The 16,300-nt window shown below is 37.9% G+C and overlaps 1 protein-coding gene across 5 annotated transcripts in view; it reads right to left on the bottom strand.

The window, feature by feature from the left end:
* Window positions 1–1,923: 1,923 nt before the first annotated feature.
* SLC39A12 (solute carrier family 39 member 12) overlaps window positions 1,924–16,300 on the bottom strand; it is a 70,581-nt gene continuing 56,204 nt past the window's right edge. For 4 of the 5 annotated variants that reach the window (XM_079914384.1, XM_079914385.1, XM_079914388.1 and 1 more), the window contains one exon: window positions 1,924–2,320. In XM_079914384.1, coding sequence (XP_079770510.1) covers window positions 2,192–2,320 — 129 coding nt within the window. In that variant the 3' untranslated portion in view covers window positions 1,924–2,191. Of the gene's footprint in view, window positions 2,321–7,098; window positions 7,282–16,300 lie in introns of those variants that run through there. The other variant, XM_079914387.1, reaches the window with a different exon arrangement.

Genomic DNA, 16,300 nt, shown 5'->3' with positions numbered 1-16,300 from the left:
GATACACCATCATGGAAAAGAATATGAAAAAGATGTATATGTGTAACTGAGTCACTTTGCTGTGCAGCAGAAATTAACACAACATTGTAACTCAACTAGACTTCAATAAAATTTAAAAAGAAATTAAACCCACTCTAACTTGAAGGTTACAGAGTAGCTCACATCAAGATGTTTAATTTAGGGGCTTCCCTGGTGGCGCAGTGGTTGAGAGTCTGCCTGCCAATGCAGGGGACACGGGTTCGTGCCCCGGTCTGGGAAGATCCCACATGCCGCGGAGCGGCTGGGCCCGTGAGCCATGGCCGCTGAGCCTGCGTGTCCGGAGCCTGTGCTCCGCAATGGGAGAGGCCACAACAGTGAGAGGCCCGCGTACCGCAAAAAAAAAAAAAAAAAAAAAAGATGTTTAATTTAGCCAAGCCCCAAACTACTCTAAACTTGAACTGGGAACAAACTCATCCATCAGAGTTTTTCTAACTAAACTGGCTTAAGTTAAGGCTTCACGCCAAAATCAGAACGTGCTCATAGAAACCCAAACACGGTTGGTTCCGGGTGCTTCTTTTCCGTAACCTCCACACTACGTCGACCTGTACAAAGCGGTTTTGTTCAGCGACATATTATCCTCCAATAAAAGGACGACAAAGCTCTACGTGTCGGGGCCGCTTACCTTTCAAGGCAGAGATGAATAAAAGTGCTACCTGCGAACTCTTCATCCGGTAACTCCCGCGGCTGAACCGACGCTCACAAGCGAGGTGGAAAGAGCAGGGGCCTTCAACCTAGGAACTCAGGTCTAGTGTGAGGCTTGTCGGGCGTTAATCAACTTAGTGGGGCAAGAGTCGTGCGCCTGCGCTTTCCTGACGCCAGGTATGTCTGATCTCCATCACGCCAGTGAAGCTCGGGCGGGGGGCGGGGCATCCAACCAGCAGCCTCAGCATCACCTGGAAGCAGTTCAAAATCAAGCCCCACCGCAGACTTACAGCCTCAGAAACTCTAGGGATGAAGCCCAGCAGTCTACACTGGGAAACACCCTCCATCGGTCCTAATGTCCGCCGAAGCCAGAGCACTATTGCATTACGTCATGATACTCCCTTAAATGAAGCTCTAACGACAACTGAAGGAGAAACCCCCCTCATTCTGAAATCAAAGAAAGGTTGAAGAAGATTGTGTTTGGGTGCACGTGGCAAAGACTCTCTGTTGGTAAGTGAGGAAGTAAGTGTATTTGATGCAGCGCCATGAGTCATTCTGGCAGTAAAATGGGCTTTTTTCCCTTGTCAAGATATCTCATTAAAAAATAAGAAAAATAGTAGGCATCTGTTTTCCAAGAAAAATGACTAAAGCCAGAGTTATTTTCTATTTTAATGATTTTGCTAGGTTATCAGGAATGTTGCTTGTACATTTCATGACCTTACCTACTTAAATAATGTTTAGGGTTCTATATTTCCTCAGAAAGAGCATAAAAATACGTTTCACTTAGTAATATTATTCTCGTCAACACACTCTGTTAAATCTGTGACACTTTACGCATTACATCTACTGCCCGACTCAAGTTTTATGTTAAAATTTTTTGAATTTCACCTTTTGTTTCCAGTTCTCTTTGCCGAGAACAGATTTCCTTTGCTGCTTATAGAGAAGAGTGCTGACACAGTAGCCTTTAAAATTCCCAAGTTTGCTCATTTATGAGCATTTCTTAGCCAGTGGGTCACACTTTCAGGTGAACTATTCTATATTGTTTTGTTTTTTTAGCGTTGATTCAGAATCTGACATCCAGTAACAGAAGGTAATACAAACCATCACATTAAAACAAGACTTTATTACATTTGTTTGTAATTTAGTTTGCTTATGGTTTATAATTTTAACCCAACAGACGTTTGTCCACTTCAAATACTACAAACGAACATCCTTTACTAGGAAAAAAAATTTTTTTGGAAGTTTTACTAGAATTTAGAGCGTATGAGTTACTAAAAAGGTGTGAGTTCCATCACAGTGTTGGAAACTAACAACAAAAATTCAATTAAGTACAACCTGACATTTATACACTATAGAAACAAAATTGCATTATACAATCAATAAGTTAATGAACTAAAAGACACACTTCACCTAAGATAAAAATATTTAATTTATAAATCACTATAGAATACAACAAAAGAAACAAAATGATGCCATTGAAATTGATTTTTGAAGGATTTTGAGACTCAACTTATATTTTAATATTTTGTTCATATATAGCCAAGAGTAAGAGGGAAAGCCAACCTAGGGTCAGTCCAAAGTTCTGCAGAAGAAACATCAACCACGGTCGCTGTGTTTGAACATGAGTCATTTCAGGAAGCTAAAAAAAGAATAAAAAACCAGAATAAGATCCAGATATATTCACTGCTGGGAAAAGTTTGGTGGGAAAACATGAGAGACTCTGTTATTCAGAACTTAATAACCTTTCAAATTCCCCAAACAGTTACAAAATGTTTAATACCTACTCTTACCAAAATTCTAAAACATTAGATAAATTAAGCCATTTGATTTGGTTAGAAGGATCTTAGTGATACCAGAAATCTTAAAATGACAGACCTATCAACGGAAAGCAAACCCAACTCTTATTTTTATTTTTGGAAAATGCTTCAATGTGCAATAGATAATAAATGAAAGGTATCATTTTTGATTGTTCTGTTGGGTTTATGAAGTTGCTAAATTCACTGGCTATTACGAACCACATACTTGTTTCTTTTCAAAATGATGACCGAGGTCTTCCTGACCTTTGGAACAATAAAGGCATCATCTCCTAAGGCTATATTTTATTCTCGGAGAGAGAGATGGCAACCACTTTATGTTTGTGAAATGCCGGACGCCATTTAGAGGGAAACGTTCACTCAAGCATCTGTGTGAAATGCCTCACTGTGTTTGTCTCACATTCTTTCGAATCCCTCACCCTGAGAAGGTCAGAGCGAGTATATCTCTCTCATGACAGTCATTTCTATTGGAGCACAGGCTCAGGTCAACATGGGTTGGAGACTGAACTCCGCCTTGGCACTGCTGACGTTTGGGGCTAGAGGATTCTCTGTTGTGGGAGTTCTCCTGTGTACTGAAGGATGTTTACTTAGCAGCATCCCTGATTTCTATCCACTAGACGTCAGTTGTACGTCTGCCCCTAGTCATGACAACCAAGAATGTCTCCAGACATTGTCAAGTGTCCCGTGGGGGCTAAAACCACCTCTGATTGAGAACTCCTGGGTCCTTTTGCCTAGCAAGAGAAGGGCCAAGCGTAAAAAGTATGCAAGGGCTGTAGATGCATGGCAGTGGAGAACAGGCTGACGTAGTTTTTCATGCCTGTATGGGAGCATCCGGTATATATATACCTTTTCAGATTCTTTTCCCTTATAGGTTATTACAGAATATTGAGTAGGGTTCCCTGTGCTATGCAGTAGGCCCTGTTGATTATCTATTTTATATATAGTCGTGTGTACATGTTAATCCCGAACTCCTAATTTATCCCTCCCACCACCTCCCTTTCCCGGTTGGTAACTGTAAGTTTGTTTTCTGTATCTGTGAGTCTCTTTCTGTTTCGTAAATAAGTTCCTTTGTGTCATTTTTTTAGATTCCACATATAAGTCGTATCATATGGTATTTGTCTTTCTTTGTCTGGCTTACTTCACTTCGTATGGTAATCTCTAGGTCCATCCATATTGCTGCAAATGGTATCCCTTGCTTTTTTTTTTTAATCAAAATAATTGGCTCTGTGATAACGTGCCATCCATTCAGGGGTACCTTCTAGCAGCTCACCTTTCCCTTGAGGCCTTTCAGGATGCCCTGGCAGAAGGTCTTATGTGACATTTGCTTTCATTTACATCCATTTTATCATGCCCTTTCTTATATCTTTCCCCCTCTCCTGTTTACTCCTCATAACCCTGTAAGAGGTAAAATTATTAACTCCTTTCAGTTATGAGGAAACACTGGCTCAAGGAGGATGACGACTTATCCAAAGGCACACAGACATGATGTCAGAACCAAGACAAGGAGCCAGGTCATCTCATTATCGTAGAGGATATACAAACACCTACAAAGACCAGCTTTCTATCTGAAATTCACCTCTATTATGGCCAATACATTTCTAACTAATTAGAAAAAAATAGAAAATGCAAACACTAGAAATGTCCCATTAGGCATAAACTAGCCACTGCATGTGATAAAAATACGTAGTAGAATAGACAGATATCGCACTGCCTTCGTCATAAAAGACATCACATTACGGATTCTGTTTTTAAGGCAGACGATATGCACTGGAAAAAAAGCTATAAGACTAACTTTGTACACCTATAGAAACAGACAAACAATGAAAATCAACATTTCAAAACCCTCTAAGGAGATTCTCACCCTGATATGGAAGCTTTGATCTCAATTTGGGTGGCCTGTCTGAACTTCCCATGTCCACGTGGTTTGGTAAGAAAACCCAGCTAAGCTTGCTTTTGAGACAATACTTGGCCCTCTTTTGGATGACTGTGGATGATATGTGAACCGTAATATCTCTTGGGTACATACCAAAATACCAGAGAGTTCTGCAGAAAGTCTTTCCAAAAGATACAAACATAAAATGCCAAGGCTCAGACCACATCTGATCACAGTATTTCACTTGCTCCAAATCTACCCACATTTAAAAAAAAAAATTATATTTTATTTATTTATTTTTGGCTGCGTTGGGTCTTCATTGCTGCATGTGGGCTTTCTCTAGTTGCGGCGAGCGGGGGCTCCTCTTCATTGTGTGCGAGCTTCTCGTTGCGGTGGCTTCTCTTGTTGAGGAGCACAGGCTCTAGGCACTCAGGCTCAGTAGTTGTGGCTCGCGGGCTCTAGAGCGCAGGCTCAGTAGTTGTGGCACACAGGCTTCATTGCTCCACAACATGTGGGATCTTCCTGGACCAGTGCTTGAACCCGTGTCCCCTGCATTGGCAGGTGGATTCTTAACCACTGCGCCACCAGGGAAGTCCTACTCACATTTTTAAAATAATTTCAGTCAGCAAATTTTGAAGGAAAATAAAGGTCCATTTGAATTAATTTTCAAGAGCATTTATTGTTCTTTTCCTCTTTTTAAAATGCCCAGCAAGAGGTTAGATGCCACCATTTTTCCCTGGCTTTCAAGTGAGAAAAGACCCCTTTTCCTCCAGGGCAATTAAATTCTGTTATTGAACAGTTTTACAGATGTTGATTTATAACCTAAGACCAGAGGGGTGAAATGATGGATAGAGTGTGTTAACACTGAAGTAAAATGTAGAGAAAAAAGATGAGAAATGTTAGTAAAACAGCCTTGCCCAGAGATAGCACTAGGAGAAACGTTCTTTCGATTTCTTCCAGATATTTGGAAACCTTGAAGTACAAAGTCCTTCCTTTTTAACCTCCATGCTTGGCAAGTTCCTCAAGTCAGATCAGTGAATGTCAAGATATGATAGTCAAGGTGTTGTCATTTTCTGGAAAATAATCTTGACCTAAGATGCAACTCTTTAACATACCACTCAGTTCTTTTTTTAAATTTTCAAGCAGGCACAGGAAAGAAATTCCCTGAGATGCGCAAAGTCCACATAGTGACGGTGATTTTTCTACAGATAATTGTCCTTGCAAGTTCTATTAACTAATTCAGAGGTAGCTATGATGGTCAACTGCTGACTAGGATTTCTGAACATTTTAGAAAGTGATAGTAAATAAATGTTTTACACTTGAGTCCATCCCAATAATTGTATCCTTAGTCAAACTGAAGCTTTAAAATGAATGTTCACAGAGAAGCTAGAACACATCAGGAAGGAAAGTGGATAAATACTAATATCATGTACCATGTAGTAATGAGATACTAGGGAGGACTTGTCACACAAAAAGTGTGGTCTTTAAAATATCCTCTGAAACTAAGATTCTGTCTCTCCTTCTTGTACATCTAAGGTTCGCACTCCCAGGCCATACAAAGACTTCTCTGTCCATTTCCACTGGTATTCTGAAAACGCTTCCTTGTTGGTGTCATTAAACATCAATTACTGGATTTTGCAACATTTACCTTCATTACGGTTCATAAATGTACATGCTAAAAAAGAAATCTCAGTGTCCAATATTTCTATTGATATAATACACTAAAAATTTCAAAGGCCTTTCATTATTAACAATGTACAATTCAAATATAGAAGTTCAACATTCATTTGTGGAAGACACTTGGCGATATCCCTTATGAAGGTAAAATTGCAATGCAAATATTCTTCCCCTCTCAGGAATCCATAGCTTTTGGCGTCACCAACTTTCAAGAGAAATGATCTGTTTCTCCATTCATGAAGCACAACTAACAACTGGTTTGTGCCACCTTCTTTTCAGAGGGACCTTAAGACCCATCGTGCACACTGAGTCGGGTATGTATTTGCCTTTGGTAAGAAGAACCATGCTTATTCCTAAGAAACATGATGAGGAAAAAAACCTCAGAAGCCTTTTTGTAGGGTGTCCTAATAATGTTTAAACTCTTTAGGGGCACACATGCAATGGGTTGGTCTGTCACATTTGTAAATGGCTTAATTTTGTCCTTGCAGAAGGGTCACTTCTAAGAACAAAATGGAAACTTGGTAATGGAAGTCACCATTTGGTTGGCAAATCTGCAATGATCTGTTTGCATGTGCAACTGTACACTTAATAGTTGTGTCACCTACAAATTGGCACTTGCCAGCTACCTCTAAGGATTAAATTATGAGCCGATGCGGCTGCTGACCTTCTACACCTCCTGAAAGGAGTTCAGGGTGGAGATCAGAAATGAGGTGCTCTGTGCGCTGGAGAAAACTGGCACAACAGGTCCTCAGATAATTAGATATTTTCAGGAGATGATTTTATGAGCCCAAATCTTGCATCTCCTCATATCTAGAAAAAACACTAAAATCCTTCATGCTGACATCTGCTCCTCGTGACTAGCTAATCATGAGATTAGCAGAAACCTTCTGCAAAAAATATGTGCTTGATTGCATGGACTCCCCCTTCACTAAAACCACATATATACTGACCTTCCCCCCCACCTCTCTGAATCAGTTTCTCAGAGCTATCTGAAATGCTGTCTCCCGGGCTATAGTCCTCATTTTGCCCCAATAAAACTTAACTCACAGCTCTCACGTTGTGCTTTTTTTTTCCCGTCGACAGTTGAATATCGAAGACTTCTGGATTCTGGTATGGCATGTAAGGAGATTACGAGTCACCAATTCATCCTAACAAGCGAAAAACTGAACAACCTCAAAGGTTAACCAGCCTTCTTAGATATGTCAGAGAAGTGAGGTCACAGGGCAAACTGCTGGCCTACATATTGAAAGACAAGAAGACACAGAGAGAGAATCACAATTTACTGTAGCAGAAACCACCAGCAGGAACTTTTGTAGGAACCAGCGCCAGGGTAGGGAAACTGGAGCTGTAAGTGATGGATCGTTAGAGGCTGAGTGTAGACAAGCCTAAGCGTTAAAAGCTTCAGGGGGAACCAGTCTTAAGGAGGCCTTCCACCCACACACTTTTGTGAATTTTACTGAGAGGAGCTCTACCAGGTTCTCACAGTGAATATTGGAGAAAAATGCCGTCAAGCTTCCGGACTTCAGAGCAAGGAAAGTTATCAGGGAAAAAGATGGGCATTAGATAAGGAAAAAAGAGTCAATGCTCCAAGAAGACGTAACAATCCTTAATGTGTATGCACCTAACAACAGCATGTCAAAATACATGAGGCAAAAACTGATAAAACTGGAAGAAGAACTAGATGGATCCATTATAGCTGGAGACTTTAGCGCGCCTCTTTCAGAAACGGACAGATCCAGGAGGCAAAATATCAGTAAGATCAAAGTGGAACTAAAGAGCTGGACCGTCAATCAGCTGGATAAAATTGACATCTACAGACCACTCCATCCAATCACAGCAGAACACACATTCTTCTCAAGCTCACGTGGAACATTCACTAAGACAGACCACATTCTGAGCCATAACGCTTAATAAACTCAGAAGAATAGGAATCATACAATGTCTGATCTCAGATCGCAATGGAATTAAACTAGAAATTTATGACAGAAAAATAGCTGGAACATCCCCAAATACTGAAGATTAAACAACACAGTTCTAAATAACATGAGTCAAGAAGAAATCTCAGGAGAAATTAATATTTTGACCTAGATGAAAATGAAAATCAACTTATCAAAATTAGTGGGATTCAGTGAACATAGTGAATAGAGGGAAATTTATGATTGAATGTATATGTTAGAAAAAAAGAAAGATCTAAAATCAATAATCTAAGCTTCCAATTTAGGAAACTAGGAGAAGAATAGCAAATTAAATCCAAAGAAAGAAGAAGAAAAGAAATAATAAAAATTACAGCAGAAATCAATGAAATTGAAAACAGGAAATCAATCGAGAAAAATCGACAAAACCAGAAGTTGATTCCATGAAAAGAGCAATAAAACAGATTAGCCTCTTCCAGGCTAACTAAGAAATAAAGACAGAAGACACAAATTACCAATACCAGAAATGAAAGAGGGGACATCACTAATAAATCCATGGACAATAAAAGGAAAATAAAGGAATATTATGAATAACTCTATGCCCACAAATTTGATAACCTAGATGAAATATACAAATTCCTTGAAAGACACAATCTGCTAAAACTAACACAAAAAGAAATAGACCATCTGAATAGGCCTATTTCTATTAAAGAAATAGAATCAATAATTAACCACCTTCCAAAGCACTAGACCCAGATGTATTCACTGGTGAATTCTATCAAATATTTAATGAAGAAATTGTGTCAGTTCTCTACAGTCTCTTCCCAAAGAAAGAAGCAAAGGAAATACTTTCTAATTCATTCTAAGAGGCCAGAGTTGTCTTAACACCAAAACCAGACAGAGATATTACAAGAAAAGAAAAATAGAGAGCAATATTTCTCATGAACAGAGTTGTAAAAATCCTCAACAAAATATTTGCAACTCAAATCCAACAACGTGTAAGAAGAATTATATACCGCAAAAAGGTGGGATTCACCCCAGGCATATACAAGCCTGGTTTAACATTCAAAAACCAATTAATGTAATCTATATTCCAGTATCAACAGGCTAAAGAAAAATCACATGATCCTATCTATAGATGCGTATAAAGCATTGACAAAATTCAACACCCATTTATGATAAAAACTCCCAGTAAACTAGGAATAGAGGGAAATTTCCTCAAATTCACTATGAACATCTATAAAAAGCTTACAGCTAACTTCTCACCCAATGGTGAGAAACTCAAAGCTTTCCCATAAGAACAGACACAAAGCAAGGATGTCCCCTCCCACCACTGCTTTTCAACATCGTATTGGAAGTCCTAGCAAATGCAGTAAGAGAAGAAAAGGAAATAAAAGGTAAAGAGATTGGGAAAGTGAAAATAAGACTGTGTTTATTTGTACTTGACATGATCATCTATGTAGAAAATCCAAAAGAACCAACAGCAAAGCTCCTGGAACTATTAAATGCTTATATCAAGGTTACAGAATACAAGGTTAATATACAAAAGTCAATTGCTTTTCTATTTACCAGGAATGAACAAGTGGAGTTTGAATTAAAAATATATTACCATTTATATATTTATATTAGTACCCAAAATGAAATACTCAGCTATAAATCTAACCAAATATGTGCAAGATCTATATGAGGAAAACTCTAAAGCTCAAACAGAAGATGTCAAGGAAAAACTGAATGGAGAGATATTGCATGGTTATGAATAGGAAGACTCAATATTGTCAAGATGTCAGATCTTCAAAACTTGATCTACAGATTCAATGCAATCCAAATCAAAATAAAAATCCCAGCAAGTTATTTTGTGGATATTGACAAACTGATTCTGAAGTTTATATGGAGAGGCAGAAGACACAGAATAGCCTACACTATATTGAAGGAGAAGAATAAAGTTGGAGAAGAACGTCAAGACTTACCATAAAGCTACAGTAATTAAGACAGTGTGGTATTGGCAAAAGAATAGACAAACAGATCAATGGAACAGAGTAGAGAGCTTAGAAATAGACCCACATAAATATAGTCAACTGATCTTTGACAGAAGAGCAAAAGTAATAAAATGGAACAAAATCTTTTAAACAAATGGTGTTGGAACTATTGGATATGCACATGCAAAAAAATGAATCTATACACAGAACCTTCATAAAAATTAAATCAAGATGAATCACAGATTTAAATGAAAAACAAAATTATAAAACTACTGGAAGATAATATAGGTGAAACCTAGATGACCTTGGGTTTGGTAATGCCTTTTTAGATACAACATCAAAAACATGATCCACAAACGAACTCACTGACAAGCTGAAGTTCATTTAAATCAAAAACTTCTTCTCTTGATAACATCAAGAGAATGAAAAGATAAGCCAGAGACTGGGAGAAAATATTTGCAAAAGACACATCTAATAAAAGACTGTTTAAAATATACAAAGAACGCTTAAAATTCAACAATAAGAAAACAAACAACCCAATATTTAAAATGGGCAAAAGAGCTGAAAAGACACCTCCCCCAAGGAGGTAGAAGGTATATCGATGGCAAATAATCATATGAAAAGATGTTAAACATCATATGACTTCAGGGAATTCCAGATTAAAATGGCAATGAGATACTGCTGCACACCTATTCGAATGGCCTAGATCCAAAAAACGGACAACACCAAATTCTGGCAAAGATCTGAGGCAACAGGAACTCTCATTCATTGCTGGTGGGAATGCAAAATGGTACAGCCACTTTGGAAGACATGTGGCATATTTTTTGCAGAACTAAACATTCTCTTATCGGTAAGATCCAGAAATCACATTTCTCAGTATTTACCCAAATATTTTGGAAACTTATGTTAATAGAAGAACTTGCACATGGATGTTTACAGCAGTTTTATTCATAATTTCCAAAACTTGGAAGTAACCAAGGCATCCTTCAGTAGGTAGATGGATAGGTAAATGGTGGTACATCCAGACAACTGAATATTATTCAAAGCTTAAAAAAAAAAAAAAAAGCTATCAAGACATGGGGAAAATGTAAATGTATATTACTAAGTGAAATAACAGGCAAAACTATGGAAACAGTAAAAAGATTAGTGGTTGCCAGGAGTTAAAGGAAAGGGAGGGATGAACAGGAGGATCACAGAGGATTTTTAGGGCAGGGAAACTATTCTGTCTGATACTACAGTGGTGGAATACATGTCATTTGTCAGAACCCATAGAATGTACAACACCAAGCACGAATCCTCATGTAATATTGACTTTGGATGCTAACGATGTATCAGTGTAGTTTCATCAATTGTCACAAACATATTATTACAGTGGTGTGGGATGTTCATAGTGGCGGAAGGTGTGTGTGTGGGAGTCAGATGTCATGTGGGAATTTTCTGTAGTTTCTAGTCAATACTGCCATGAACCTAAAACTGCTCTAAACAATAAAGTTTATTAATTAAAAAAAATCCATTTCCTAGTTACACTAACCACATTTCAAGCACTCAGCATAGTCACATGTGGGTGTGGCCACCATCTTAGACCATGCAGACAAAAAAAATTTTTTTTTTATTATCTAAGCCCAGTGTAAATTAAAGAAACACTCAGCATGGCCTATAGGCTTACTGGGAGAAACATTATAATGGTTATGCATCATCTGGTATCGATTATGGATCTAATGATATTTCTTCTGTTCCACCTATACCTTCCTATTTTCTAAGAGTAAAACTAGAAAAAAATGAGAAGGAAAAACTAAAGAATATTTTGAGTTACTGGATTGTTTGGTGGCTACGGCCAAACTACAGAGTGCCATTTCAAAGTCTTTTATTTATACTCAGAACAGGAAGATATTTTACCAAGTATTTTCCATAGTCTCATAACACTAATACACTTAGATTTGTTTTAATCATCACTGCTATGAGGAGCCACTGGGAGAGCTCTATGTTGTCTAGCACATGAGAAAAATTAACTTTTGAATATTCACCCACTCACATATTTATAACAATGTTAATTTTTCAGTTTTTCTCTTGACTTTTGAAGGGTCATTTGATGATTGTTCATTGCTAACATGTTGCTAAAAAATGATTACAAAGAGACATGTAGGAGTTCTGTTAAACAGAGAGGTAGATAGATTACCGTTTTAAATGACACCCCAAAAGTTTATCCAGTGTTTGCGAAACCTAATAACTCAGTCTGTATAATCTTTTGTCTATGCACTGTCTCCAAGAAAATTTTCTGAAGATGTCATCCATGAGAGCACAACTTGCTGAAAAAAACTAGTAAAGCAGAAAGACTATTTTGCCTTTATGAATCCAAGAGATAGATGCACTGCTCTTGTCTGTCTGTCTTCTCCCTTGTGTTGGCTGAGCAACTTACTTGTGTTAGTAAGTATTCCACCACAGACACAATCACATTACCTTTTTGTTTTTCTTTCAGATTGTGGCTCTTCATAGCAGTGATCATCTCATACATTCAATAAACTTTAGATGAATTGTAAACAACCTATGTTACTCCGGATGAGCAAACAAGATTGTATCTGGCATTCACTGTCACAAACTTCACAAAAACAGGGAAGTTGCTCTAGTGAATGAAAAAAAATCAGATGAGGATCAAATTTGTCATTCAGTCCTCAGCAACAATTTAGGAAAATATCATCCTTTCTAACTCTGAAAAGCAGTAGAGATTTCTTTTATTTACTTATTGTCATCAACATAGGTTTATCTATTCATGCAACTTAAAATTGAGGAAGAAGAGAAAACAGTGGATAGAATTGCAGCAGATTTCTGTTTCAGTGAGCTTAAAAAACAAAAGAAGAGAAATGAGCTTATGTGATTAATGATGGAACCCTTTTGACTTGTAAATGTCTTTAACTTACACAATTTTATTCACCATAGAATTACATTAAAAAATTACTGTTTATGAAACATGTCTTTCCATAAGCAAAAATTTGTTACCCAGTACTAATATATACTTTTTTACTCTCGAGCTTTTAAAATACAATTGAGGGCTTCCCTGGTGGCGCAGAGGTTAAGAGTCCGCCTGCCGATGCAGGGGACACGGGTTCGTGACCCGGTCCGGGAAGATCCCACATGCCACAGAGCGGCTAGGCCCGTGAGCCATGGCCACTGAGCCTGCGCGTCTGGAGCCTGTGCTCCGCAACGGGAGAGGCCACAACAGTGAGAGGCCCGCGTACCGAAAAAATAAAAAAATAAATAAAATACAATTGAAAAATTCAGCAAAGTTGTAACATCAAAACCAACACACAAAAATCCATTGTGCTTCTATATCCAAACAATGAACAATCTGAAGAGGAGGGATATTAAGGAAACAATTCCATTTGCAACAGTATTGAAAAGAATAAAATACTTAGAAATAAACTTAACCAAGAAGGCACAAATAAAGGGAATGACATCTCATGTTCATGGACTGGAAGACTTAACATTGTTAAGGTATCACTACTAGGTAAAGTAATCTACAGATTTAATGCAATTCCTATGAAAATACTAATGACTTTTTTTTTTTTTTTGCAGAAACAGAAAAATCCATCCTAAAATTCATATAAATCTCTAGGGACACCAAATAGTAAAAACAATCTTGAAAAAGAACAAATTTAGAGGTCTTGCACTGCCTGATTTCAAAATTTACTACAAACCTACAATAATCAAAAGAGTGTTGTCTTGGCATGAAGACAGACATACAGGTGAATAAACTACAACAGAGAGCCCAGAAATATATTCTTGCATACACAGCCAATTGATTTTCAACAAGAGTGCCAAGACAACTTGATGGGGCAAGAACAGTCCTTTCAACGAATGGGGAAAACTGGATATCCACACACAAAAGAATGAAGCTGGACTCCTACCTTACACCATATACAAAAATTAACCCAGAATGAATCAAAGACCTAAATGTAAGAACTAAAACTATAAAACTCTTAGAAGAAAACATAGGGGGAAATCTTTGTAACACTGGATTTGGCAGTGATTTCTCGGATATGTCACTAAAAGCTCAGGCAACACAAGAGAAACATAAAAGTTTGACTTCATCAAAATTTAAAACTTTTATGCAACAAAGGACATTACAGAGTGAACAGGCAATCCATGGAATGGAGAAAATATTTGCAAATCATGTATCTGATAAAGGGTTAATATCCAGAACATATAAAGAACTCCTATAACTCACAACCAAAAACCAAACAACCCAATTACAAAATGAGCAAGTGACTTGAATAGACATTCTTCCAAAGAGAAGATATACAAATGGCCAATAAGCACATGAAAAGATGCTTAACATCACGAATCATTAGGGAAATGCAAATGAAAACTGCAATGAGATACCACTTCACACCCATCAGGATCACTATTATCAAAATAACAGAAAATAACAAGTGTTGGTGAGGATGTGGAGAAACTGGAACGCTGACTACCACTGGTAGAAATGTAAAATGGTGCAGATACTATGGAAAACAGTATGGCAGTTTCTAAAATAATTAAAAATAGAATTATCATATGATTTAGCAACTCCATTTTTGGATATATACACAAAAGAACTGAAGCAAGGACTCAAACATATTTATACACCCGTGTTCACAGCAGCATTATTCACAACAGTCAAAAGGTGAAAGCAGGGCTTCCCTGGTGGCGCAGTGGTTGAGAGTCCGCCTGCCGATGCAGGGGACACGGGATCGTGCCCGGGTCTGGGAAGATCCCACATGCCATGGAGCGGCTGGGCCCGTGAGCCATGGCCGCTGAGCCTGCGCGTCCGGAGCCTGTGCTCCGCAACGGGAGGGGCCACAGCAGTGCGAGGCCTGCGTATCGCAAAAAAAAAAAAAAAAAAAGGTGAAAGCAAGCCAAGTACCCATTGACAGATAAATGGATAAACACAATGTGATGTACATACAATGGAATATTATTCAACATTAAAAAGGAAGGAAGCTCTGACACATGCTATGACACAGATGAGCCTTGAAGATATTATGTGAGGCGAACTCAGCCAATCACAAAAGGACAAATACTGCATGATTCCACTGATGTGAGGTACCTACAGTAAATGGTCAAATTCATAGAGAAGAAAGCAGAATGGTGGTTACCAGGGGCTGGGCGTAGGGGTGTGTTGTTGTTTAATGAGTATGGAGTTTCAGTATGAAAAGATTTTTTAAGTTCTGGAGATGGATGGCGATGAAGGTTGCACAGCAACGTGAATGTACTGAACGCCATTGAACTGTACACCTAAAAGGGTTAGAATGGCAAAGTTCATGTTATGAATATTTTACCACAATGAACACACACACGTTCACTCACTCCAAGGCTTCAAAAACTTTGATTAATTCTTTAGCTCTTTAGCTTACTGTAATATTACAATAAGTAGCATCTAGAGTACATCTCAGAAAATATACGGTAGGAAGAGGTGTCATTTACTAAGGATTTATTGCGTTCACTTTGTACTGAGAAACATGAAGTTCTGGGTTATGTTTAGATCTCCAAGTCCCAGAGCATAAAATGTCATGTTATGAATGTTTTTGTCCCCTCTCAAAATTCATATGTTGAAACCCTTCCCCTAAATGTGATGGTATTAGGAGGTGGGGCCTTTGGGACGTAATTAGGATTTGATGAGGTCATGAGAACAGAGCCCACATGAATAGAATTAGTGCCCTCGACACAAATTACTATGTTGAGCCAACAATCCTGAAATTGGGAGATTTGTTCCCACTGACACAAGTCCTGTTTCGAATTTAGGTCTTTTAAAATTAGTAGCTATGTTTGTAAAACAACTTAATACAGTAGTTTTAACTTTCCTTACCAAGCAAGAAACCAAGGGCCACAGCTCTCGGTGTGTCTGAGATCACCAAACTGGAGGCTTATAAGGTTCTTTTTAAAAATTCAGCATTAGACATTTTATTTGTTAAATATTCAAACACAAGATAGTATAGGTTTCTACCTTCTCAATGGTATCCCAAGGGAATTCATGAAGCCATTTGCAACAGAAGATAAATGAAAATTTCTCTTTTGAAAACTGAGTTGTAAGCCAAAGACCATATCATTGTCACATATAATTCAGAGAGACAAAGATATTACCTGTTTTTAACTTGTATTTAACTATTCACTTCTCCATTTTTTTCCTTAGGGGAAGCAATTAAGTTAGACAAACTCTTAATTGTATAGCTCAGAAAAGAGAGTCATCAGCCAGCTGTAATATTTTCCTAAGAAATGGATTGCTTTGGAAGATGTGTGTGTGTGTGTGCACGCATGCACATATGGTTTGAGAAACTAGTTAGAAGAAATAAAACATGAAGAGCAAAAAATACACACATTTCTGGTGGCCAATTT

The sequence above is a fragment of the Stenella coeruleoalba genome (assembly GCF_951394435.1).
Source record: "Stenella coeruleoalba genome assembly, chromosome: 2".
NCBI classification, from domain to species: domain Eukaryota; kingdom Metazoa; phylum Chordata; class Mammalia; order Artiodactyla; family Delphinidae; genus Stenella; species Stenella coeruleoalba.
This window is presented reverse-complemented; position numbering and strand designations above follow the sequence as displayed.